A 26,878-nucleotide genomic window follows, 5' to 3' on the forward strand; every position below is an offset into this window, starting at 1 on the left:
TTATTTATACATATAATACAGAGGCGACTGCAGTTGGAAACAACAATATTAAAATAAATGTTTAATAGATACAAAGGATCTTTTCTCCACAACATAGTTTTTCTGGTGTCTGGACACCAAGTTTAAAGTAATTCTCTATTAGCATTAAACTATTTAAGTGCAAAACAATTTTCTTTTAAAAATCTATGATTGCAGCATCCATCTTCCTGAATAACATTTTGAAGCCAGAAAGTAATGACTTTCATTTCCCATGAGTGCATTCCAGGCTGTCTTCTAGCCACCTCTGGTTAAAAAAATCAGTGCAAAATAAACAATGGTGAAGTACTAGTTTAACCATTGAACTTACTTGAAGTTAAGAAACATACTTTATTTTACACTATATATATATATATATATATACCTTTTATTTATATATTTATATAGAGAGATTAAATTACACTGGACTTGGAAAGTATAAAGAAACCCCAAAATGTTACTATTTTACCTGCAGCACCAAAGGAAGCTTTTTTTTTTTTTTTTAAATGAAAACTCTTCCTTGGGTGAGCAGCCTAGCAGTATTAGCTGTAAGAAGAACTCATGACATTATTCCTTTGCAGATTACTATGTGATTCACATAATTCCATGTTTACGCTCTGCCACTTTATAATTTCTGATGCTCTTTGCCTGAAGAACAGCTCCTGGTTCCACTGTCATTACTTCTTGTCCTGCGTTCAGAGATTTGCTAGCAGTAGTGTGATGGCTATACTACAGTTCCACTTGGAGAATTGGCCTGGGTTTGGGATGACAATAAACCCTGCAAACAAAGCAGTTTACATTAATCCAGCAAGAGAACCTGGAATTAATTTTATAAAGTTCTTAGCCTGAAGCTAAAATGAGTACAATTTATTTTTACCACCACTTGCTTACTTTAGACATCAGCACCGTCTTTCCTACAAAAGAATCTAAGCCACTATTGCATCAGGCAGGCAGCACACAGAAGAGCTTTCAGTAAGAAAGCATGTGCGTTTATGACACATGATGAACCTGATCCAGTATTTGATTTAATCTACCTTGCATTCCGAGTTGTTGTGAACTGTGAAACCTTTAAGAATCATACACCAAAAAAAAGCAATCAGCATTTTATTAGGGTAGCAACAAACAAACCTACTCCAATATCAACAAGTTTGACACCTAGCCTGATACAGGGAAATGCTCAATCTCTTATATGCTACTGAATATTACAAGCTTTGTATAGAAAAATAGATCATCTAACCAAATAGTTACTTTGGTAATTTAAAAAGTGAGACACTGCACAAGATCTCAGTAAAGATTTCTCATTACAATTTAAGCTTGCATTCAGGAAAACTTCTACCAGCTCGTTTACCTACATGGTCACTCAGATGAAGTGAGACTGACTTCATTTCAGACATGTCCCACAGCTGTGCAGAGCCCCTTGTTATGCAGAGGCTGCTGCTCCAGGTTAAGGCAGCTATACCTAAGGGACAGGTATCAGTGGGCAGATGCCAGTTCTGATGCATGTAGAGTAGCCCCTTTTTGATCATTCACATAAAAGTAACCATATAACAGACTGACTTAAGAGAAGCTTAATATCAAAATACCATTTAGTCTTCTTGCAAGGTCAATATTTAGGTTACAGTAAGTGCCAGCAGGCGGAGGAGCACAGTGGCAATTAAGCTGGAAGCACATCAATGAGTATCACCGTGCAACTCCTTACTACATAAGGCATGATAAATGCACTTTAGCAATTAAACAGCAACCAGCTTAGGTTTTTACCTAAAAATTAAGATCCTGTGACTCAGATCCATCAAACTAGACAAGCTCATGCAGCACTTAACACACAGTGTACAATTAGGCCACATCTTCAGAACCTACAGGAGCTCTTTCTTGCTTGGAGCCAAGAACTGAAAAGTCCTGAAAAACCCTGCCCAGAGACTGAAGAGGCAGGAGGAGGGCTGGACTGGCTGGATTCAAGTCATCAAGCTCCTGCTGAAACTGGAGTCCCTCACTTTAACACGCATCTAATCTACCAGTTCAGAGACATTATGAATCTGGATACATTTGGAGGATGCATAGCAGACCGCATGCCTGTGCGTGTACTTGTGCATACACCTGTACACATTTGTATTGCATCGCTATACTGAAGCATGTGGCACTTAATTTAGTGCCCTCCACAGGTCACACTTGCAGGAAACAGGACACTTTAAAAGAATTATTTTCACTTGTCTAATGGATATCTGATTCAAATGCTTTTGAGGTAGACCGAAGCAGAGTCTTTAAACTTGTTTGACACTCAGGATGTGCAAAGATACTGCAAAGTTCAAGAGTAGAGAATAAAAAAGTTTCCTACTTACTAGTCAAGGAAGAAGGCAGAACATTAGAGCAAACAGGCTACTAAAGCACTTCTGAGAATTTTTGTCAAGAAAGTTTTGTTTGGAAGTGATGAGAATGAATTGGAACTCTATAGTTCACTACCAAAGAGTTCTTCAGAAGCCCACTAAATACAGCAGCAATAGGGAGGTCTTTCTTAATGGAAAATTAGATCAGATAAGCAACTTTCACATATGCTGGAAATGGCATCCAAAGGTATTCTTTTCAGTGATCCAAACTGTTAATATGCAAATACATGCTTTATAAGCACGTAAGAAGTGCATAATACTGAGTCTTTATTAACAGGCTTGTGATCATGCTAGATGAGAAAGGAGCACTCTTCTATTAGATTTACAGATTTTTTAATGCAACCAAGGGTCAGGAAACAAAATGAAGATAGATTCATATTCCTACAACCCCTCCAGAAACAGGTGGCACTTACTGAAGTTCAGTGTGGAGCCTTGTTCCTTGCAGATTCTGTATTTCAAGTTCCAAGACCAAGAAGGAGTCACTCAGCCCTGGTTTCATCTCCCAAGCTGTGAATACTCCCTGCTTTAAATCTCTGGTAAAGTGAGTGCTGGGAACTCCATAGGTTTCAGTCCTTGCTCTGCATTAATTCTCTGAGCAAGCAAGCCAGAGGAAAACCAAAGTGGAAAGAATCACAAGATCAGTATCATTGTGCTACTGCAGACAGAGGCTTCAAGACCTTTGCCAGTACTGCCTGATACTACCAGGCAATGATGGCTATTTCAGAACATCACTTCTGTGGGAGATCAGAAGTTTTGTGAGTTCTTCCAAGTACTTAATTTCAGAAGACATCTTAGACTTCAGGTGTTCACCCAAGAAAAGCAAGAATAAGAATATGTTTTCTAGGCACAGAAGTCTTACCAAAGCAGTGACTATTCTTGGTGGATCTTGAGTAACAAGAAAAGGTTACCGATTTTTGCCATTACTGTACTGGAGCTTTTCAAACAAGGGCAATTATGTTAGATGTAGCAGGAAACTTTAGAAATCTACCAGGAAAACAGGTGGGGCCCCCAAAAAGAGACACATTTTTGACACAGTAACACAAAGGGTGTGGGACTAGAATGTTTGGAATTGCATTCTCTGGGAATAATACATGGATGTAGTTATGAAAAAAGTATAGAAAGCTCCTGCCTATAAAGAAAGAATAAAGAAATTAAACTGCAGTACTTCTGTGACGAATCACCCAGTGTAGCCAGACAGGTTGTAAAAGGTGGCACAACAGCTGCAGCCACTTATTAGCATAACAGCAAAGCTGCAGTTTTACAGCCATGACACACAACACAAAATAATTGAGATTCGGCAACTAGAGCTTTGCTGTGTGGTGCAGGCTTAAAGCTGAAGAACAAACATCATGCTGAGCAAGCAGCAGAAACCAAAAAGTTTTGAAAATAAATGTAGTCTTTTATTAGCAGTATTATTTTGTCAGCATGTGGGTCTAGCAGGGGGTAGGAAATAGAACAGTTATGAGACCCAGGTCAAGAATTTGATAAAGGAATCTTCATTGCAATCTCAGAGAGGGTTCTCCAAGGAAGTGCTACACCATTTGCCATCTTAATGGAATACTGCACAGCTGAAATGTGCTTCATTTGTAGAGGATGGTGTTGGTTTTATTACATCAATTAGCAGTGTCAGAGCATTGAACACAGACTCTTTCAGCAGAAGTTGCTAGGGCTGTTCCACGTTTCTGACGTCCTGCATATTTGGTAAAAATAGACTTGCATGAGTAGGAGCAAAAAGCTGTAACAAATGCAATCATTAAGGGCATGTCCACCCAAGGTTCATGGCACTCGTTGCTGTGGTCTGGTCAGAAAGACCTGCAGCAGTATTAAGTGTAACTGTCCTACTTCCCCCTCCCCCAATCCAGGAGATTGTGGAAGGGTGGAGGTTGTTTTGTGGTTTGGTTTTGTTTGTTTGTTGTGGTGGTGGGGTTGTCCTACTGTTTTGGGTTTGTGTTTATTCTGGTTTGGTTTTGTCTTTAAGAATTCCACATGTGACCCAGCCAAAACTCCAGGGTTTTTCCAAAGGTATGAAACACGAGGTTTCAAAACAGAAACTAATTCTATGAAAGATCAACATGTAATTGCTATATCTAAAAAGAAGCAAACCCCCACAAACTGAAAGATACTAACTAGGAAAAACTCCAGCAGTAAATACTGAGTTAATATTTTCTTCATGTTAATTAGAATGAGGGAAACTGGAGCCAAAGCTGCAATCACATGTAGTGTCTAATCTAGATAATAAACTGCAAGTTTGGAGACGTGAGCAGGACCTGAGAAGTTAATGTCTCAGTGCTACTTCAGCCTGCTCTTGGCACATTCCGATTTTTGCCTGGGACAAGAACTCAGCAGGCTTTAAGTAACTCACTGGATGTCAGAACTCTGCATGGCCTTCCTGCTTTCCCTTTTGAAACTGAAAGACGAAAGAAAGCCAAGTCTCCAGTGTAACAACCAACCAATGTAAAAAAAACCCCAAACCAAAACAACCAAACCAAACCCACAAAAACTCCCAAAAAGTTATGTCACCAATGCAATTAAGCCAATTAACAACAAATGGCAGAATTAACAAATACCATACAAACATGGCAATTACTTGATCAACCATTTATGCTTTTGGCAGTATATGAAATAACGGGGATCTGTTATTCAAAGAATATTCCATGGGTAGTTTATTCTGGTCCAGAACTGTGATACTCCTGCAGTAATTGGAAAAAGGAGTCTTGACTGAGACCTTTGCTTTACAAAAGAGCCTATGGTCCAGTACAGTGTTTGAGCAATAAGAATATGCCAAAACAGAGTAATTTTTTTTTTTACATTTGTTTACAGTTCTTTAGTCACATCAGCTGAATTAAGATTTGCGTGACAGGTTCTTACTCAAATGAATCAGCATTAACATGTTCTGATTTACTAAGTATATGCATTTCAGAGACACATTTCCAATGGAGTCATAAAATTAATTAACTGAGAATGTTCAAGGAAGCCCATGCTGAGCACTGACATAACATACTATAGAGAAATATTTAGGGGGGTATAGGAAATATGATATCTATCTTGACATAGTCCATGTGTTCACTAAACAGTTTTAAGCATATTCTTTTTCTCCATTTCTCCTTTGTTCTAATAGTATTACAGAGAACTATGAATGATTAAACCATTTGACACCAAATCTTGTAAAAGCATTGGTAACACCGAGGAGTTTTCACATGCAGCTTCTGTGTACATGAAGGAGTTCTTCCTTCTAGCAGAGGTGTAGCACCTTTTTTTTTTCCTTTTCATTGACAATGAGCTAAGTCAAGGCTACCAGAAAACCACAATAAGACTAATGAAGGCTGTCTAGTGCGACTGAGCAAGATTACTTCAAGACGAGTATGCAATGGGCAAATGCAAGATACACATGGTCAAGAAAAGAAAGAAATACATGATGCAACTGTGTGTTGGGAAAAGCAGAAAAGACTTTTGGCAGCAGAAAGCTGGTATGGCTGAAGTAATACAACCTTAACCTTCATTTAGGCAGTAAGGGTCCACATGCTTAGGAACAGTTCATTTTCTAACTTCCTCAAAAAGTAAAGTTTAAAATTTTCAGATTAGAAAAGAAAAGAAAAGGAGATAAACTAGGGAAAACCTCAGGTAAAAGCATATGACTTAAGGCAACCACACTTGGGACAGTTGTAAAATAAGCATGGTCTTAAGCAGGGGAAGAAATGAGCATAATGAGTTTGATGAGCCTGATCAGCACCTCTCTAAAATCCAACTTCAAAAACCAGAAAATAATGGGATCATGCAAGTTATTTTGCTGAGAAGTCTGCGCAACATTACTGAAGACAAGACAGCTCTTACATGTTCCAAGATGTCTTTTGCCAGAGCACTGACCACAGAACTTGTGGAAGTTAAATTTGTTTCATGCTCACAATGACTGTTGGGAAAACTGGTTTGTCCTACCAGTTTTTGCATCATTCAATGTGACAGGATGTTCCCAGAACTTTCAGGATGGATTTCATTCTGTTCCTACATTGGCACCAGTTCTTGAATATGCAAATATGCTGACCACTATGATGGGCTATCAATACCTTCTGAAGTACCAGAAATTTCTCAAGCTCACATAAGAAAGATGTAGTCTAAAGCTAGGAGACAGAGAGAGTTCTAGTCTCTACCTTTTTCACTGAAATTGCCCTGAAGTGCATCTGAAGAACGTTAGTAAGTGTCAGTTGCTTGGCCCCTTCATTGGTTAACACAGAACCACTGGTGCAAAGGTTACACAATCCCATGTCCACTAAGATGAAAGGGCACTGTCTTAACTCTTTTGCCAAAATTGGTTCCAAGAAATTTTGCAGAGTTTTACACTATTTTAGTTTTAAGTGCAGAGGAGTTCAGTTCTAGACTAGCCACAGGTCTTCTAGACAGAAAATGCTTCAATCTTCTGAGTCAGCCATATCCTTAGGGCTGCAAATTCAGCATCCATCAGGTAAGCATCAAGATCTAAAGCTGGAATAAAGAAAATACCCTGCACCGGAGTCCATGGAGGAAAGAGCTCCTGTAGAGTCCTAGAAGGCAAAATGCTCTGTCCCAGCTCCTATTTGATAGGTAAGCAGAGAGCATCTGGATAGATACATTCATGTCCACGTTTACTGAATCTGAGTATAAGCGGTTTGACAAGTATTCTATTTCATATTACTCCAGTCCTAAAATAAAAAACATATAATGAGACATGATCTTATGAGCAAGATCTGAAGATCAGAATGTATGCATCATCTTAGAGATGAAGTGAAACATTCACGCAGAGCAAGTTACAGGATGCAATCAAGTTCTTACTTTAAAATATGGCAAGCTAATGGCTGTCATTGTGGCCATTTGCTCAGTACAATATGATAGCTAAGACCACCTAAGGACTGCAAGATAAATTAAAACCCAAACGTGGAAAGGACTATTGAAAGTTATCTACATTTACAGTTCAATCACACATTTTTATTTAACATCAGTATACAGAGGACAACCCCATCGAGTTATTTTGTAATGTCAAGTATTTAGTAAAGTTCTTCAGCTGTAACAGTGACAATAGAACAGCTAAAAATAAGCAGTATGAAACAAACATGATCTTCTTAAAATTATAAATATACCAACAATACTTCTTAAAGCTTAATTATTGCAACAGTTAAATTAACAATAGTTCATGTTAGAAAGGCTCTATGAAATTTATTCAAGTTGTCAAGAAATTAGATGGAAGTGTAAAAAGGAAATACATATGAATTTTACTTCTGTTTTTCACTAAAGGTAGTCAATACAATTTTGTACAGTATCACCTAACATGTCAATCTTTAACAGACTCCAGTATACAGAATTCATAAAATGCAGAAAAAAAATTTAATCTTTACATGTAAATTGACAGTAAATTAACTGACACAAGTTTTATTATCGTAACATAAGCAGGCCAGCATTTTAAATATTAATTTAGTAGTTTTATGTTGTTAAAGGGGCAGACATATACAGTCATTCCAAGTACATAATCAAATTTTAAGAGGTGATAATTCAGAACACTAGAAAGTGTTTAGTAAAAGTCATGTTATTTCCTAATCCAGACATCCTCATCATAAAGCCTTTAACAGGGTTATGATCTCTCCTGGCTTTACTTGGAGCCGCTAGTCACACCTCCTCACGCACGCACGCAAGCACACATACCTTGCTATAAATATCACACCAGTGTACTAGGTTTAAGTTCACCCTGATAATGTGGGTATGCTCTGTGCAACTTTGCTATTATGCACATTACAGAAAGCTTCAAATTTTAGCATGGTAACCTGAAGTCATATAGCTGTGTTTCAGTTTTACTATAATCATCCCTGAAGTTTATACAGATACCGTATCACGTCGAAAGAAATCTATTTGATAGTACTTAAATACCAGCAATTGAACTTCAATTGTAATGATGAAATGCTCCTTTCCATTGAGGAAGAATTAGTATGTATAGTTGCTCATCTCACTCAAATATACTACATGAATGTTTAAGTACTTTCACTACAACAGAAGCCATACTAAAACATGATACTGTACTACAATTGTAGTTAACTAGAAAATTCAAGGATGTTATAATTTAAGTTTTCCTGTACAATAAATCAAATAAATAAATTCATGTGCATTTGTTTTACAAAATGGTAGCATGTTTATCTTGCTAGGTTATACACTGCCATTTCACCTCTTCATACTTCTAGCCAATCTTACCTTGAGCTTTCTTACAAAGGAAACCACTAATCAGCAACTTTCATGTAGGTAAAATGGAGTCACTGTACAAGAACACCTAACTCTGAAGTCAAACGCAGAAATCATGTAGATAGTTCCTCTTTCCACTAAGTTCAGAGAAAACTTGTTTTGCATATCCAGGTACCACTTTGGTTTTTTTTGAAAGGGAGTGGAGGGGTCATTGGGTTTTGTGGGGCTTTTGAATTGCTTCTGCAGGTCCTGTAACTCAGTTTGAGTAGCCATAAAAGTAGCACAGGAGGTTTGCCTTGGTTTCCTCTCAAATTACTTTCCTGTACTTTCAGATTAACACAACAGTTCTATGATCCCATTTAGGTTATCCATCAGGGCCTGGGAAAGACAGCGAGGCGAGGCAACAGCTAATTGTCACCATGTGGAGCAGAAAGTTCATACTCTTGTTAAGGCAACCCATTTTTTTCACCACCCTGAAATTTCTTCCACAAAAACAGGCTAACAAAAACCAAGAGTGAAAAATTGAAACTAATGAACCCTGAGCCTCGTTCAACTTGATTTTAATTGGATTTTGCCACTCACTTCACCTCAGGCTGACTTGGAATTAGTATAATGGTTCTGGAAGTGCAGTGCAAGAATAGTATATATCCAGTGAGGAAGCTCAAGGTATGATGATACACTGAAGTAGTGATTTGGGAAGTTCATAAACAGTCAGGACACTCTGTAAGCACTGTGCAGCCTGTCAGCTATCATAAGGATCACGGCTGAAGAGACAGTTCTGGATTATTTTTCACTAAGGGCAGCACCAGCCCAACCATAAAAATGAAGGAAACTTTTCACACAGTGACCAATTATCCAGAGCATCTTTTGATGGCTATTAAAAATGAGAGGGAAAGGAGCACTGGCTCAGTGGAAATTGTGTTAGACACTGCAAGCCTGCTTCAGTTTTCCATCCAATTCTTTCCTTAGGCTGGCAGTGGCATGAATTTAATGAAGGCCTTTTGAGGCAATGATGGAAGAAGCAGCAAGATTCAGAGGCTTTCACTCTAGAGTTGGCAGAGGGAAAAAAAAGTGACGGAGTTTTAAGATCACTTGGGGACCCATATTTCAAAAGGAAGACTAGAAATAGCAGCTTTAAACCCCAGAGTAACAGGATAGCCTAGGATAGAACAGCTGGCAAAACAGAAATGCATGGTATATAACCCAGTAAGAAAGACATTACCATGAGTGTTTTGACAATTTTCATTAAATAAAATTAGTAAGTGCTTTCCTATAAACAAAAAGATGCTCGTAACGTCCTTCTGGCACAAATACTTTCCTACCAAAGCCCTGTAAACATGCCATCAAAATTCAGGTTTTACCAGTAGAGTGAGCTCACTAGAAATGCAAGTGAAACAGAAAAACAAAATCATTTGAAAATGTCTAAGTAAATACTTCCTAAACAATATGGCATTTACATCAGTGTGCAATATATTAATTTGAAAGTGATAACTTTAGCATGAAAATTACTTACCTGTAATTAAAGTTTTCCATATTGGCCAATACATAAATCCTGATTTTTGGTACTGCATACTTTATCTCTGAAATATTTGAAATGTCATATTCCAAATCAAAGTCAATACACAGAAATATTTAAGTTATACCCAGTCTAAGAAAACCCACCTCAGCCACTGAAAATAAATTTAACAGTGTAGTATTTAGTAGTACCTACAGGAATTTTTAGACCAAAAATAAAATATAGGTAACAATAGAAATCTGAGGCACTGCTCTATGAGGATAAAGTTAATTCATAAGACACATGAATTGTACAGAGTCATGGAAGTGGAAACTGCTTCAGTATTTCAATTGAGGACAGACATTTTAATAGTTTAGTGTTTTGGGGAGGGGGTGTTCCTTTCTTAAAATGGTTGGTTGGTTGTTATGTTTTTTGTTGTTGGGGGTTTTGTTTTAATTAATGCTGTATCTGTATTTCTTAGGAATAAAAATACTTTTGGTAATACCCTCCTCCCTTCCTCCCAGAACAGGCTTTAGAATTTTTAAACCTTTAAAAAATACGAATTAAGATGGAGAGTGGACATAGCTCTTCAGTGAAATTTGATTCCATCTCAAAGAAACTGATAATAAACTGAGTTTTACTTAAAAGTTTATAGCAAGGAGGATTTGGTATATAGGTATATATAATATCTCCACTTCAAAACTCAAATTTATGAGCCAAATGGTTAAAACTAATGAACATCAGATTTTCATTTACATTGCCCAATGTGGCAATATTCAGGTACTACCCAATTATTTCTTCAGTTGATAACCTATGTGCCCTTTCAGACATTTTCACAACAATAATGGCCCTTCTTGCTAGATCAGCGCTAGTAATGTTTTCATAGCTGTATCCCTTTAAACTGTTGCTTGTAAACAAAGCTATTGTAGCACAAAGTACTTTTTAATAACCACCACATTAAGGTTCATTCAAAATTTAGCTTGCTGTACATTGGACAGAAGGAAAATAAAGTTTTATCTGTGTTAACAAGAGTTAAAGCTAGTAATATATTTTAATGAAGGTTCAACTAATAAACCAGGTGCCATCAAAAAGCACAAGCTTGTTGTGATCAAATTGCCTAACTAAACTGACAGTAACATAACACTGAAACTACTAGAGAAAGCTTGCATGATTTTCCCTAACTTAAATACATAAATCAAGACCTGGCTAAATTAAGAATTCCTTGATATTAGTGATTCACAATTTCAAGAGCACAAACTACAGTCAGTAAAGGGCTCACAACTCTGTGCACAAAATGGCTGATGTTTTAATAGGAAGTGGTTTTACATTAACGGCAGGCCACCACAGAAAAGTATGGAGAAATAAACCACTTTAGTTTTCATTTTTTTTCAGAGACTCACATTTCTCGTTAGACTTAAAAGAGGCAGCTTTTCATAAGCCACTCTCATTGGGAGTGTATCTTGTACAAAACATTATAAGGATTATAATGATTTTAGATTGACAGGTTTTAACTTCCATTTTTACATCAAAAGCTTTCGCCATATTATGGTTATGTTTTAAGTATAAGAACACTGATCAATAGTTTAGATGCACAGTATTTATTTCTTCTGCTGGAAGGCAACTATACTTAGTAATTGTATCCAAGACACTTCAAATCATTCAGAAATATGGCATGCAGTATCCAAAAGTATGGCTCTGAGGATTTTTTTTGTTTTTTTACATTAAGCATAAAGAAATTTTATATTCAACATTCATTTATATTTCAAGAAAACTACCTATTCAGAGTTCTAGTTCTTTGATGCAGCATTAAGGATTAAAACTTACCACTTTACCAGGCCTTGCCCATGTGCAAATAAATCCCTCCTGACAAGCAGTGACTATACAGTCTTCAAGAAAAATTAACACAGTCAGTCTTTCATGTGCTATCTTTTTACAGATAAGAGGCTCTAACAAGGGAACATCTTCCATTCGGGGACAGAGAGGTGTTCCCAAAGTTTTAGCTGGGTCCGTTTTGGTTTTAGTAACTAGGTTCAGTTTGTCACTGCTCTTGCTAGATATATGTCCCATGCTATGATTTCTCTTGTGATCTTTTTCATGGTGTCTTTCCTTTCGATCGTGTAGCGATAAGGTTGCAAATTTACTAACACCAGAAGCAATGGCACCATCCATGACACTGCTTTTACTGCCAGCATTTGAGACTGCGGAGTGTGGAAGGCTGTTTGACCGTGGAAGAGGAGGGGGTACAGAGTTTCCAGGTGTTGTGATACTGTTTCCATTACTTCCTGGGTTAGTTCCACCACTTCCAGCAGGTGGACTTGTGGCATTCATGACATTTGTATGTGTCCTTGCTCTTGAGAGAGGTTGGTGGGGGAAAAGGATATCTTCCGTAAGATCCCACAAACAGAGCTGTGTGTCCTGGCCTACTGAACCAAATCTATACGTAACGCTTACTGGACGACTGTCTGTAGAGTTCCTTTTGGATAGCCTAGATTGCGTACTATTTGCTCGATCTCTGCCAAAATGAAGGTCTTGGAAATCCTCATCACTTCCGCTAAATTCCATCGGGTCACTCTCTTCTACGCTAGTGGTATATGGATCAAACGCAACAACACTGACCCACGATTTATGTCCGTGGCCTCTCGCTATTACTCGACAGTCCACGAAAGACCAAACCGTTACCAAGTCATCCTCTCCACCTGTCACTATGTATTTCCCATCGGGACTCCAACACACACAGAGCAGTCCTCCAAAGTAGCTTTTCATTGTACCATGCAATTCCACCGAATCAAAGTTAAACACACGAAGAAAACCATCCTGGCTCACACATGCCAAGAACTTCCCATCTGGGGAAAAGGCAAATTCATTCAGGGCACCCTCACCTACTGTCCATTTAAGCAGAGGGTTTCTTGTGGATTTACTCTTGCAAGTGTGAACTGCAAAACTTTCTCCTTGTTTAAGTAGCTGGTAGTGCGGGGCTGTGGTACCACAAGTGTGCTCCACGTTATACAAGTACATATTGCCACTGGAATGAGCTACTAGGAAAAGGCTTTCCGAACCTGGTACCCATTTTACACAGGTTACTCTGGACTTGTCTATTAGTCTCTGTGAAAAACAAAGAAGATACATATCAGAAAGTCTGAAAATTAAAGTTTTAATGATTAACTGTAAATCTGAGCTTTTGGGGGGGGGGATGGGGAACAATACTTGACAAGCAAAGGTAAATCAACTTTCTAGAAAGCAGCTACATTACTGTATCTGCAAAAACTTATCACCTTATCAGGCAGTAAAAAGGAAGTTATTTTTAGACAAAATGCTACCAAAGGTTATTATTATGGTCCAGTCACATTCCACAAAGAACATACTTCAATCAACCCAATCTGGTTTTAGGAATCTAAAGGCAGTGCTCTTAGGTTTAATTTTTGCTGTGTAGGTTGAAGAGCATGAAAAGAAAACAGTTAAGAAAACACGGAATAAGCAAAAAGGATAAAAGGCAGTTACTTATCTGTACTACATAGCAAACAGGCTAGAACTCAGAAACAGTAAGTTTAGACTCGGGTTTTATCTGAAAACACAAATAAAATCCATGGAAGAGAGAAGGAAGAGAGAAGGAAGAGAGAAGGAAGAGAGAAGGAAGAGAGAAGGAAGAGAGAAGGAAGAGAGAAGGAAGAGAGAAGGAAGAGAGAAGGAAGAGAGAAGGAAGAGAGAAGGAAGAGAGAAGGAAGAGAGAAGGAAGAGAGAAGGAAGAGAGAAGGAAGAGAGAAGGAAGAGAGAAGGAAGAGAGAAGGAAGAGAGAAGGAAGAGAGAAGGAAGAGAGAAGGAAGAGAGAAGGAAGAGAGAAGGAAGAGAGAAGGAAGAGAGAAGGAAGAGAGAAGGAAGAGAGAAGGAAGAGAGAAGGAAGAGAGAAGGAAGAGAGAAGGAAGAGAGAAGGAAGAGAGAAGGAAGAGAGAAGGAAGAGAGAAGGAAGAGAGAAGGAAGAGAGAAGGAAGAGAGAAGGAAGAGAGAAGGAAGAGAGAAGGAAGAGAGAAGGAAGAGAGAAGGAAGAGAGAAGGAAGAGAGAAGGAAGAGAGAAGGAAGAGAGAAGGAAGAGAGAAGGAAGAGAGAAGGAAGAGAGAAGGAAGAGAGAAGGAAGAGAGAAGGAAGAGAGAAGGAAGAGAGAAGGAAGAGAGAAGGAGAGAGAAGGAGAGAGAAGGAGAGAGAAGGAGAGAGAAGGAGAGAGAAGGAGAGAGAAGGAGAGAGAAGGAGAGAGAAGAGACTTTAGGAGCCTCCACCAGTTTTTACTGACTCAGGGAGCAAAAGCCACAGTGTGACATTGTTAACATATGGCTGCAAAGTTTGTAGTTAAGTGCGCATGGTTCAATGCGCGCACAAGGCCCCACATACTCCTCACCTTGGAATCCCCTCCCCTTTGCATTCATTAGCCAAGGACCTGTCAATAGTCTCTGTTGGCACATGACTAAGAAATTTTCTTTAAACAAGATTATTTTAATAGAACCCATCACTGCAAAATCAGGAACACACACACGCATTAAACAAAGGTTCCTTCAATACTGTATGAGCTCAGAGGTGAAGTTTGACTAGTATAGTTCTGGTGGACTTCTAAAACTTACCAAGTTGGCCATGGCATCACTCAACTGCACCTTTGAGAAAAGTAATTCTCTACAAGCACAATCAGTATTTGTATTTGGCATAGATCGATTACAGGCTGAAGGAAGAGCTGAACTACACAAAAAACAAGAACGCGAATACAAAGAGCCTAAGGAAATACCAGAGTAAGTTACAAATAGCTGGAGCAAGAAGGAAAAAAACCTTGCTATGCTGTTCATCACAAACAAAACCCCCAAACTAATGTATAGTACATTGACTGTTACCCATTTCTGTACCTACCACTGGAAAGCAGCATCTGATCATATCAGATCATACATTTGCCACTGTCAACCTCAGCGTGAGAGCAGAAAACCCCTACTCTGTTATTTCTCATCAAGTAAATTAGCCATTTTGTACCCGAGAGCTGAGAGATGTAACTTCATCTAACAACTTGTGGTTTGGCCCTGGCTGGGGAGCAGATGCCCACCAAACCTGCTCTATCACTCCCCTTCTTAGATGGACAGGGGAGAGGGAAAATAACCAAAGGCCTGTGCATCAAAACAGAAGCAATTTAATAAGATGAAAAGCAAAGCAAAGGCCACTAGAGGAAGCAATGAATGAACAAAGATCTAATTCTCTACTTCACATTGGCAGATGATGTTTAGTCACTTCCCAAGAAGCAGGGCTTCAATACACATAGCAGCTCCTCTGGACGACAGATGTCATCAACAAATGCCCTCCCACACACACTTCTTTCTTTCACTTAACTTTTATCTCTGAGATGACATCATATGTTATGGAATACCCCTTTGATCAGTTTGGGTCTCCCAAGATCTTGCCCATCCCTCAGCCTACTGTTGGGGGGAAATGCTGGAAAAGCACAGCTTTGATGCTTGGCTCAGCAGCAGCCAAAAACATTGGTGTATTATCAACATCCAGCACATCACTGCAAAACACAGCCCTATGGAAGATGCTCTGGGGAGTATTAACTACAGCTCGGCCAAATCCAGTACATAACTTTTCCTCAAATGCTGTAGCTTTAACATATTCTTAGCTTCTGTTGTGATATTTTACATAGCTTGACATGTGTTCATTAATATCTCACAATGATGAAAGTTACCTAGCACACACCATGAGAATATGGGCAGGGAATGTGAGTCCAGCTGCTTGCTAGAGGCAATACTCTTCTCATTATGAAACTGCTAATATGGCAACAAAGCTAAATTTCTTGCTCTCCCGTACTAGAGCAGTTCTACCTGACATACAACCTCTTACCCAGTAGGAGCATTAGCTCGACTATTATACAAAAAAGGGTATTTTAAGCTGATCATTATGCTGGGTTACATGATCTTAAAATATTGCACAGAAATACTGCAAACTTCAAGGAGGCTATGAACAAAACAGACAATTGCAATCTGCAGTGAGAACAGATTACCTCAGAGAAAAGATGCAGAGAGACTTCAAAATTATAGCAAGTAACTACAGTTCATTCCCTACTCAACCAGCAGAGCTTTAAATTCAGCAGGAAGACAAAAACTCTGAAGTTATGACTTTCTGAAGTTTTAAAAGCTTTCAATGGGCTCACACACTTCTGCAGCACAATAAAACAAGACCTGAAGTCAGTATGACTGACAGATGCATTACACGAATGGACCTAGTATCAAGCAAATCAGCAGAGTAGCTGGGATAAGGTGTTATGCTCGGTTTGGTGAAAGAATAGCAAATGAAGGAAATTCACTCACCAGCAAGGAAGACAAACCAAGATTATCGTGACAGCTATGTTTTGAACAAGCTTCAAGGGACGAAATTATAGGCATAGGCCCCAAAGTAGTGAAAAAAATGAGGCAATCATGGACTATGCATAGTCTGAAACAGCTTTGACAACACAGGTAGGGAAAAAAGATTAATAGGGGAAGAAAAAAAGGCAGCTTAAGGCTTTGGTTTAAATGAAAAAAAAAAATAATTAAAGAAACAATGAAATTGGCTAGCTTGAGAATAACTAATTACCTCCTGGAAACAATGAATCTGTGAGGTATACTTGGCTGGTTTGGGGAATAATAAAATACCACTAATTTAATTCTGACACAGCTAGAAGGAATACCACTGCTGACAGACACTGATTTAAGCAGGCAGCTACAAGCTGCATAGAATCTCTTGCCTCAGCCTTTCAACAGAACTTTCTGTATCAACAGAATTTTTTTTTTAAAGGAAGAGTAACAAGTTAGACTGCATTAAGACTATTACATTTTAAGTTCCAGACAATCTTCTGTCTTGTAACAGGTAAAGTTATTTCACATACCACATATGATTAAGTGCTATCCTGACTGCTTAACCAGAGGTGATGGTCAAAACAGAGATGTGGGCTGTATGAACTACCAAATCAGTAACAGGATGGGTGTTGTATTCTATTACCTCTATCACAAGCATTAAATCTATTGAAATATGTATACGCTCCTTTAGACCACCACCTGCCTATGAAGACATGTTTATTTTCGAATACAATCTAGATCATAAATATATTCAAAACCCACCTTGACACAAATGAACTGTCTCAAACATCAATGCTCACTGAAATAGCTTTCAGATAGAAGCCAGAACTTCCAAAAATGACCAGGGCAAACTTAAATACTGTAATTGACAGGTTAGAAGTATATAAAAGTGTTAGAAACAGCTGTAACTGCAGTGTAGGAAACAAGAATTCGTTATTTAACTTTATCCTACTGTGCATATAGTTTTGGTAACCCTGAGCTGCTGCTGTTGCATTCTGCATTTTGCTAAGCTTTTCTGCAAACAGGCTAAGGTAACTGTGCATTATTTTATCTCATTTATGTTAAACTCATTTTATCTCAACTCATTATCTCCAGCCAAAGTTTTTTTACGTATTACTTTCCCTCACTTCTGTGTAGAGCTGTGTTAACACATTACAGCTTTGTAGAACATAAATCACCTAATTTAATTTCCACCAAGCTGTCAAAGGATGTATTCCCGCCACAGTGAAGAAATGCTGCTTACATCACAGAAAAAAATACTGTCCAATGGAAGTACTGTCCAATGGGACTATTCAGCCTGCAATGCAGCTTCATGATGTAGACACTAGAAAGTTTAATGTCAAGGCATGCAAACATACTTACACAAAGGTCCAATGCATTTCAGTGGCAGTTTTTCCTCAAAGTAACTATCATTCAGCTACAAGAGTGGACACTGCTCTGTGACATTAACTATAATCTTTCTGCTGGCTGCCATTTGTAATCCTGACACTATTTTAATAGAAAATTAAACCAGAGCTGTATTTCCACAAGTAACTTGTTGACATCAAGGCTAGCACTCTCAGTGGTGAAGTTGGACCAGTGACAAAGAATGACAAATTGTTTGGGTATTTTTGTTTTTTTTTTCACATGTGTGGGTTGGTTGGTTGGTTTGGGGTGGGTTGTGGATTTCATTTTGGTTTTTTTTTAGTTTGGGGTTTTTTTTGTTTGACTGGTTTGATTTTTTTGATTGCTTGGGATGCTTGTTTAAGGTTTTTTTCTTCTTGGTTTTCTGTGTGTATGTGTGTGTGTTTTCGGTTGGTTGGGTTTGGGGAAAGACTGCAGAGGTAAAGGTATTAGACAATAACATAATGAACATTTCAACTACTTCTACAGAGTTTTCTAACAGAGAATTCCGTGCAACAGTTTCCCCCGATCACAAGCAGAGAGACAGAACAGGTGGAAAAAGGCTAGGTATGAAGAAAAACACCCCTCTTCTGATCAGGATGTAGCTACTTTTAGAAAGATGAGGAGGAATTAGACAGTTCCAATTATAAAACATGCCCACTGAGAACAATACTTCACTCTTTGCACAAAGACAGAACAAGGCAACACATCTCTCTGAAGTGGGAAATATATGGTTGCTCAGTTTGAAAGCTGAGCAAGGCTTAACTTCATCTGCAAAGGCCTTTGCTCTTACCCTACCCTCCCACAACTATTCACCTGCAGCTGGATTAAGACACACACTAAAATAAATAAATCACCTCAAAGGCCCCCGATCCCCCTCCCTAACAAATGCAAATTCCTATAGCCTATCTTCTGCAGAAAATGCCGTAAGTTGTACAAATTACCAGCTGTCTTTCCTTGTTAGCATCCAGACACTTACACTTTGAAGAATGACAGCACTAGCAGATGATCAGAGCCAGTGCTCTTGTAACTCGGCATTAGTCTCCCTCATAGTACTCCCTTCTGTCTTTCCTCATTGCACAGCAACAGAAAAAGTAGATGGAGAGTTTTACTCAGGACCTCACAAGTCTGTAGCTTTTTCTATGCACTGTTCACCTTGATATCCTAGTCTTACCCAAGCAAGCCCTTAGGAATCTTTGATACAAACAGTTTCTATTGTAACACCTTGACTTAAATGGGGGTCTTAAATGTTCTCTTCTTCCTTTGTAACCAGAAGCCTCAGAAACAAAAGACTGGAGAGCACACGCAGCAACATTTAGATTTCTAGACCTTTCTTTTCCATCAGTTAACTGCCATTAAATCTAGTTACAGTATTACTTAAACTACAAAGTCTTATTTTTTAATGTTAAACTTCAAAAGATTCCTTCATGACTAACATTTTTGTGTAGGTGTTCCAAGCCAATGAAACAGCTGAAAAACAAAGGCAGTGACTGAGTGATAAGCTGAATAGGCAAATGGAGCCATCTTTGAGAAACTAGGATGTTCAGTATCACAAATACATTGCATGCAACAATGTTAAGATTTCTACTTACTTCCTCATTAAATAATTTGCTAGTTTCTTTTTTAATCGGGTCTATAAGTTGGACCTGGCCTGCAGAGAAGCCCACTAGAAGAGAGACACTTTCTGCTGTGGCTGTTAAGTGATTGAAGTCATGGCATGTAGGTTGTGTTCCTTTGTATATCCTTTTGTCTATTGGTTTACTCAAGTCCGCAGCCTGCAAAGAGAGCAAACAGAATTAAGACAGTTTATCACAATTTGTGCATATAACCAGTCCTGTTTGCAAGCAATGTTTATTCTAAGCAACAAATTTATGCGGTCATAAACCCCTACTTTAAAAAGCAGCTTTGAATGGTGTATCTTTCCATACAAAACTTGTGTTTTTCAATTTTGCTGAACACCATACTTCCCCAAGCCTTTGCAACTACATCATGTGACAAAACCAGCAACAACCATGCAGAACCATAACAGGCCCAGTGATTCCTCAAGATTAAGCTATACCCAAAAAGCCTCTCCTGCCAAGAGGCATTATATCCCAGAGACAAGGTATCCTCTACTTTCCTAGTACCAGCTTTCTTAATATTGAGTACAACTGATTTTGGATTAGAAATAGCATATTCTCAACCACCTGATTCTTGTACTGTAAATGTATTCTTTCATAACAGGCAAACACAGGATATTGGTCTCAATAACTGAAAAGAAAACAATCAAACAAACCAAAAAACCCACAAAACAAAACCACAAAAAGTAACTAAATCCTGGGTGAGCATTTCCTAGGAACATCGAGTCAGGATGCTGATCCTGTGATCACAAATTACATTTTAAGTCATTAAACTACAAAGTAATTGTGCTTCTGACACTGAACACAGAATTTAAATATAGCTCAGACAAAATAAGAGCTAACAAAATTCAGGAACTTCAGTATAAACAACTGAAAATCTGGCACTGAAGTGTCACAAGAATCATAACAGAAAAGCAATTTAAAATGCCGTCTCAGTTGTGCAACCTGTGTTTATCACTTTACAACAGACAACCCAATCTTTCATCATCCAGAGATTAAAACCCAAACACTTAATATGCGAGATCATACATCAACTTCAAACTTTTTTGTAAAAATAAGCCAACAACCACCTCCCTATTTACTACGTTCAGAACCTCAAATAAGAAAACTGTTGATACTCAACAATATTAAATACCTAAGGCATAGCTGTGATTTGAGACTCTAATTTGGTATATACATTTCCAGTAGTTTTAATCAGAGGAAATCAGGCCAGCAATGTAAGAAAACAAACTTCAAGGAAGAAGACAAGTTTCTCGTAAAAGAAAATTGCTCTGCTATATTAAACCTCCATGGACGAGGTCTAAAGAGCAGCAAATCCTTCATGTGCATGGAGCTACACAGACAAAAAATGGATCTGTCAGCAGGGAAAACTGTAACTAGCCACACCATGAATCATGTCAGATGAACCATTTGCAAAATAAATTTAACTATCAGATATGCACAATAAGCATATATATGCAACAGTATTAAAGTTATACTTATGTTTTACAGCACATAGTATAAACCAGTTTGATAATGTATATGGCCTCCATACACATTATCATTCAAAAATGAGATCATATATTCCAACTTCTAAAGTCAGCAGATTAAAAAGTTATTCTCTAAAGCCCAAAGATTCATGATAAGCTAAAAAAAGTATATTAGCAACACCTCTTCAAGGAGAACTTAAATAGATTATACTAGCTCTACTGGGAGGTCATAGAAAAAGGTGTGTTCACACCAAGGAGTATTCACATGCATGTATAAATCTGTAATTTGAAGCTAAAAGATCAAATCCTAGAGGCCATGCAGTTATCTTGAACTTTTCACAAGATTCCTTTGTCATGTATCACTACAAAATGAGGAATATCAAGGAATACCTCTCACAACTGAGGCAGCATTTCGACATGAAAGTCCATTTTACAGAAAGAAAATGCATCCCTCGACATCTCAAAGAGATTCAGGGTTAATGGGGGTAACCTTTGAGACTTGAGACTGTGTCCTCTGGACAGAAGTTCCAGCAGGACCCAATGCCTAAGATCTCCTTGAAATCAGAACTCAGCCTGCATCATGCTGAATGATCAGAGAGCAACAGACTCTCCCAGTCAGCAGAAAATAAGGGTGTTCTGAGGTTCTTCTCTTTCTGAATTCTCACTATTGTTTTAGGCAGCAAGGAATCAAGAGGCAGCTATTTTCAGACTGGAACTATACTTCCTCTTTTGTCTGGTTAAGGTTTTATACCACTAGCTCTTGGTTTTGTTGTCCAACACATTTAGTGTGAGCGAAGTTCCTCATCTTCTGAAATTATGTGATAACAGATCTAGTAAGACATGAAATCCTGATAAATTGAATCTAAGCACAGACTTCACTGTGCTTGTTCTAGTTGTTCTCTGGGAACCAGATGGCAGTGACAATCTGTCAGAACTGAAATGGAGTACAAATAAACTAATTCAACCCAGAGTTACCCAGGCTTCCACTGATAGGGGTACCTTGCCTTCCACTTACATATAGCTAGTGTTTTCAGTTATCATATAGAGGTCTCATGCAAAAAATTCAAATCCACAAGCACAAAAGTACTCTTGGTCTTGATCTCTCATAATTGAAAGACAGGGTAGAATCAATGGGCGTAAGAAATACGACAGCATTCTTACTTCTGCGCAGTTGCTACTGGATTTGGTAAGAACAAGAGAAGTGCTTACTCATAAAATAGAATCACACCTGAGAATCAGCATTTCATTAGCTCACCACTAAGTCCATTTGCTACTGCTATTCTGCAGAAGATTCAATTCTCAGAAAAGAGCTTTTACATAGAATACATAGAATAAACCAGGTTGGAAGAGACCTTCAAGATCATCGCGTCCAACCCATCAACCAATCCAACACCGCCCAAGCAACTAACCCACAGCACCAAGCACCCCATCAAGTCTTCTCCTAAAAACCTCCAGTGATGGCGACTCCACCACCTCCCCAGGCAGCCCATTCCAATGGGCAATCACTCTTTCTGTATAGAACTTTTTTCTAATATCCAGCCTGAACCTCCCCTGGTGCAGCCTGAGACTGTGTCCTCTTGTTCTGGTACTGCTTGCCTGGGAGAAGAGACCAACATCCGTCTGTCTACAACCTCCCTTCAGGTAGTTGTAGAGAGTAATAAGGTCACCCCTGAGTCTCCTCTTCTCCAGGCTAAGCAACCCCAGCTCCCTCAGCCTCTCCTCGTAGGGCTTATGTTCCAAACCCCTCACCAACTTTGTTGCTCTTCTCTGGACTCGTTCCAGCAAGTCAACATTCTTCCTAAACTGAGGGGCCCAGAACTGGACACAGTACTCGAGGTGCGGCCTAACCAGTGCAGTGTACAGGGGCACAATGACCTCCCTGCTCCTGCTGGCCACACTGTTCCTGATGCAGGCCAGGATGCCATTGGCCCTCTTAGCTGCCTGGGCACACTGCAGGCTCATGTTCAGTCTACCATCGACCAGCACCCCCAGGTCCCTCTCAGCCTGACTGCTCTCCAGCCACTCTGACCCCAGCCTGTAGCTCTGCATGGGGTTGCTGTGGCCAATGTGCAGAACCTGGCACTTGGATGTGTTAAATCTCATGCCGTTGGACTCTGCCCATCTGCCCAGCCTGTCGACATGACATCCAAGTCCATAACTGTCAAATCCTACGACACTCTTTATTGAACTGCCCTCCCTCTCAGAAGGATGGTGTTATACTGAGGAAAAAACAAAGATCTTGGGATTAAGTGTTACCAAATGTGGAGGTTAAAAACACAGGATTGGGCACCCTCACCTCTGCTTGAGCTGGTGACAAGTGATACGCATGCTTCTGGCCCCAGTTCCTGTAAGATTTTCTTCTGAAAAATAGCGCAATTTCAGCCTGCTCGTGTTGAGAAACTTGCCCCATGGTGCATGATTCATGACAAAAGCAACACTTGTGATTACAAATGCACCTAAATGCAAGGCTAAGAATCAATGTCATTCTCCCTTTGAATAAAGATCTGTGCAAGTCACTGAAGTACACATCTTAGCTAATTAAGACTCTGGTATTAGCACCTTCACCAGAGTCCAACATACAGTGGTATCTCAAGTATCCCTTGGGCAAAGGAACAAGGAATAATGCTTATGAGGCAACGAGAATAAAAGGAATCTCATGATACTTGTCTAAAAATGAGACAGTCGAACAAGATTAGCCAACTTCACTATTTATTTGTTATGAATTCATACTCAAAATATGAACCATGTAACTGTTTTGGGAACTTCCTGGTCCCATTTAGCTAACTCTCACAGCATACTATTTTAGCAAAATTATCCCCACTCTTCTGGAGCAGGGAGAAAAAATAAAACAATCTAACAGTTTAGCAGCTGCCCATTCATCTTTAATCCTTCCTTACAGCAGAAGTCAAATGGAACATCTTAACCACAGCTTAAAATACTTAAACATTAGGAAGAAAATGAAAGGGAAAAAATAATTAAGAAATGAGTTATGTCAGTTTGAAGCTAATATTGAAGTTTTTAGATTCTAATGTCTGATTAGGATGGGCATCAATAACCTTAGTTCTGTAGCTGTATGCAATTCTAAGGTCAAAGCCAGATTAGTATCTGGCCAAGACTCATTATTTTTATGTACTATTGATCTGAGACTTAGAGCTTTCATGCTAAGATTTCCCAAACAGAGAATCGCATTATTTCAAGTCAGCATTTAATCATGCTCCTTGACAGATGTGATTTCTTCCTGTATTTTTTATTTTCCTAACTTACATCTGCAGTGTTCTAAAATATTAGTTGAGTGAAATGTATCATAGATGCTACATGTCCTTCCAAACTAAAAAACATGCCAAGATCAGAAAGGAAATGAGTTATATATTAATTTACCTCACAAAATTTCAACTGTCAACATCAAAATGTTCCTTTAGAAACATAATAGTATTCAATAGCACATTTGCCAGGAGACTGGCTTTCAGTAGGTCATAGCTGTAATGGTGATCAAGGCAGAATATTTAGTCTTCAAGTCTGGAAGCGAAGGCAAAATAAAAATTTTACTTCTAAAAAGCCTCTTAAGAAAATCTCTCCTGTCCAGAGAATTACTTGATTTTGAACAGCAGATTAGCTGTGTATCACAAAATAAAACAGAAGACACCAAGAACCACAAGGGGATACTTTCAAAAAAAATTTCTTCAGCATTTCTGGAGCTTGGAATTCACAGCTTAGCACCTGTGGCTTGATATCTCAATACCTGGCTGTCCAAGGATTTAATGGCCCCTGATCTATGGACAGAACAATTTGAGAAAGCCATGCTTGTTATAATGCTGTACAGGTAACATGAGAAATCAGCTCTTAAAATTATTACTAAGTAAACTTTATCAAAACTCAGAGATGTTCTTTAAACCATAGCTGGGGAAAAAAAAAAAAAAAAGAAGAAGATAAGTAACCCTTGCTGCAGCACTTTGCATTCCAGTGTCATCTAGTGAACGGGGAGAGACCTTCCAAGACAAACTTGCTTCCTGTATTAAGGAAGGGAAAACCCTAGAAAAGGAGGCTCCTTGCAACTTGTTTGTTCTTCCTCCATCTTTGTGCTGGTCTTCCTTTCCTTCCTGCAACACTATCTGAAGGGCAGGGAAAGCTGAGGAACCGCAGCAAGAAAGCTGAATTATCCCAGGCACTTCTGTAGAATCTTCTGGCAAGGCCTGTTCATTGTTTCTGTATGCAAGCGTTCCTGTCAGAAATACTCGCTTCAATACCTCACACTGGAAATCCCTCTAATTACAACATTATCAAAGGAGCAGATTTTGACTTTGGAGTTTTTTCTTGGTTTGTTTTTTGCTTTTGTTTAATCCCAAATACAGCTCACTTAATATTAGCAGCAAAATCATTTGTAGTTACTTCACTTTTGCTTCAAGTTGGTCTGATCTCATAGCTGACCCTGCTTTGGGCAGGAGGCTGGACTACAGACTCTCAGAGGTTCCTTCCAACTGGAATGCCCCTGAGATCCTAAGCTTACAATCAACCAAAACAGCATCAAATGGCCACTCCCAGCATACTTAACAGGTCTGATTTATGTCTTAAAGGAACTTAAAAGAGGAAAAAAACTACAGGAACAAGTTTGCTGTCTTTCTGTATAATGAACATTTATGTAGAGCAAAAGCTCTACTTAATTTATATGAGATACACAATAGAAGTCCAGGCAACAATTCCTGCAACTATGAAACCCTAATAAACACTCCTCAGTGCAGCTGACAGTGCCACAGCCAGTTGATAATAAAATGGCTTCTACAAATACAACTGTGCATAAGCTGACCACTGACTACTGGCTTTAGGTTTCTTGGTATAAAGTTTACAGTCTGGCAAGAACTCACATCAGTTCCAGGATCTCTTCCGATTCAACAGCACAAACTTTTCAGGTAGTGTACATGAGAACACATATTCAGGGCCACTTTAGGAGATGCCAGAAAATTTATAAACTAGTTGGAAAGCTTCTGGAAACATTTATAAACTGCAAAAAGCCACACATTCTCTTTAGGATTCTATAAAAATCCAGCAGACAACCACCATTTGCAAAGTTGTCCTTTTTATACGTAGCTACAATAGGTTTCCCCAAGTGTAAGGACGGTTTCTTAAGTAAGAGCTGCATTTTCCATATCCAAACTACGTGCTTAGCTTTAAGGGTGGCATAATAGATGTTTTATGTGTGCACACTCAGTTTTAAGTGTCTCTTAAGCCTTGCAAAGCCATTAACACTAAAGAATATTTAGGTCTTTATTTTGCAACACTGGATTCAAAGCCATCTGATTTTTATTAAAGTCACATTTGCAAGCCTCAAGAAAACTATTATTTGTCTGTTTTGTTTTAAACTTTAGCTAGACCTTCAACTCTATGAATGGAAACACCAATAGCTTAATGCTCAAACCACCACAACCAATACTAGACTTCTTGCCAATTAATAAAAGGGCAAGTATGAACTAACACTAAAAATAAGCACACATTCACTTTCCCTTATTCTTCTCAAAATGAAGGCAAGAAAGGCAATGAAGGCAAGAAATGAAGGCAATGGAGAACAAATTTTGAAAACCTAAAATTAAAAAAATGGAACAAAAATAATTAGCAGGCAGGGAAAAAAATCCACTACTTTTAACACTGCCTCAAAGACTTTCCATTAAGGTATCTCTCCATACATTCCTTTGTCTGTAGAGTCTCCAGAAAGTGCAGATGCCCATTCATGCCACTTTTACCTTCATAAATCGTAAGATCCTGATCTCCAAGATATGACTGTAATTAATGTGGCTTCAGTGACATATCTCCTGATGCACTTTTTCCAATACATATTTTTAATTGCCTCAACATTTAAAATAGTTTGCATTTATAACCACTCCCAACAAAAACATTTCAAAATTTATTTCCACTCAACAGAACATTTGCTCTTCTGAACAACACTGTTCCTCATAAATGAGATCCCGTATCTTTGCAG

The 26,878-nt window shown here is 38.6% G+C and overlaps 1 protein-coding gene across 5 annotated transcripts in view; it reads right to left on the reverse strand.

The window, feature by feature from the left end:
- Positions 1-387: 387 nt before the first annotated feature.
- Positions 388-26,878, reverse strand: part of WDR20 (WD repeat domain 20) — a 49,823-nt gene continuing 23,332 nt past the window's right edge. Inside the window, exons 2-5 of one of the 5 annotated variants that reach the window (XR_008462258.1) lie at positions 19,415-19,597; positions 11,911-13,188; positions 10,105-10,171; positions 388-793 (exon numbers count right to left, since the gene is read on the reverse strand). Coding sequence is in view for 4 of the 5 variants with exons in the window: in XM_009905044.2 (XP_009903346.2) it covers positions 740-793; positions 11,911-13,188; positions 19,415-19,597 (1,515 nt within the window). In the remaining variant the exon portion in view is untranslated. Of the gene's footprint in view, positions 794-5,824; positions 10,172-11,910; positions 13,189-19,414; positions 19,598-26,878 lie in introns of those variants that run through there. The other 4 variants (XM_009905044.2, XM_054161831.1, XM_054161832.1 and 1 more) reach the window with 4 other exon arrangements.

Source organism: Dryobates pubescens, chromosome 5 (genome assembly GCF_014839835.1).
Source record: "Dryobates pubescens isolate bDryPub1 chromosome 5, bDryPub1.pri, whole genome shotgun sequence".
NCBI lineage: Eukaryota > Metazoa > Chordata > Aves > Piciformes > Picidae > Dryobates > Dryobates pubescens.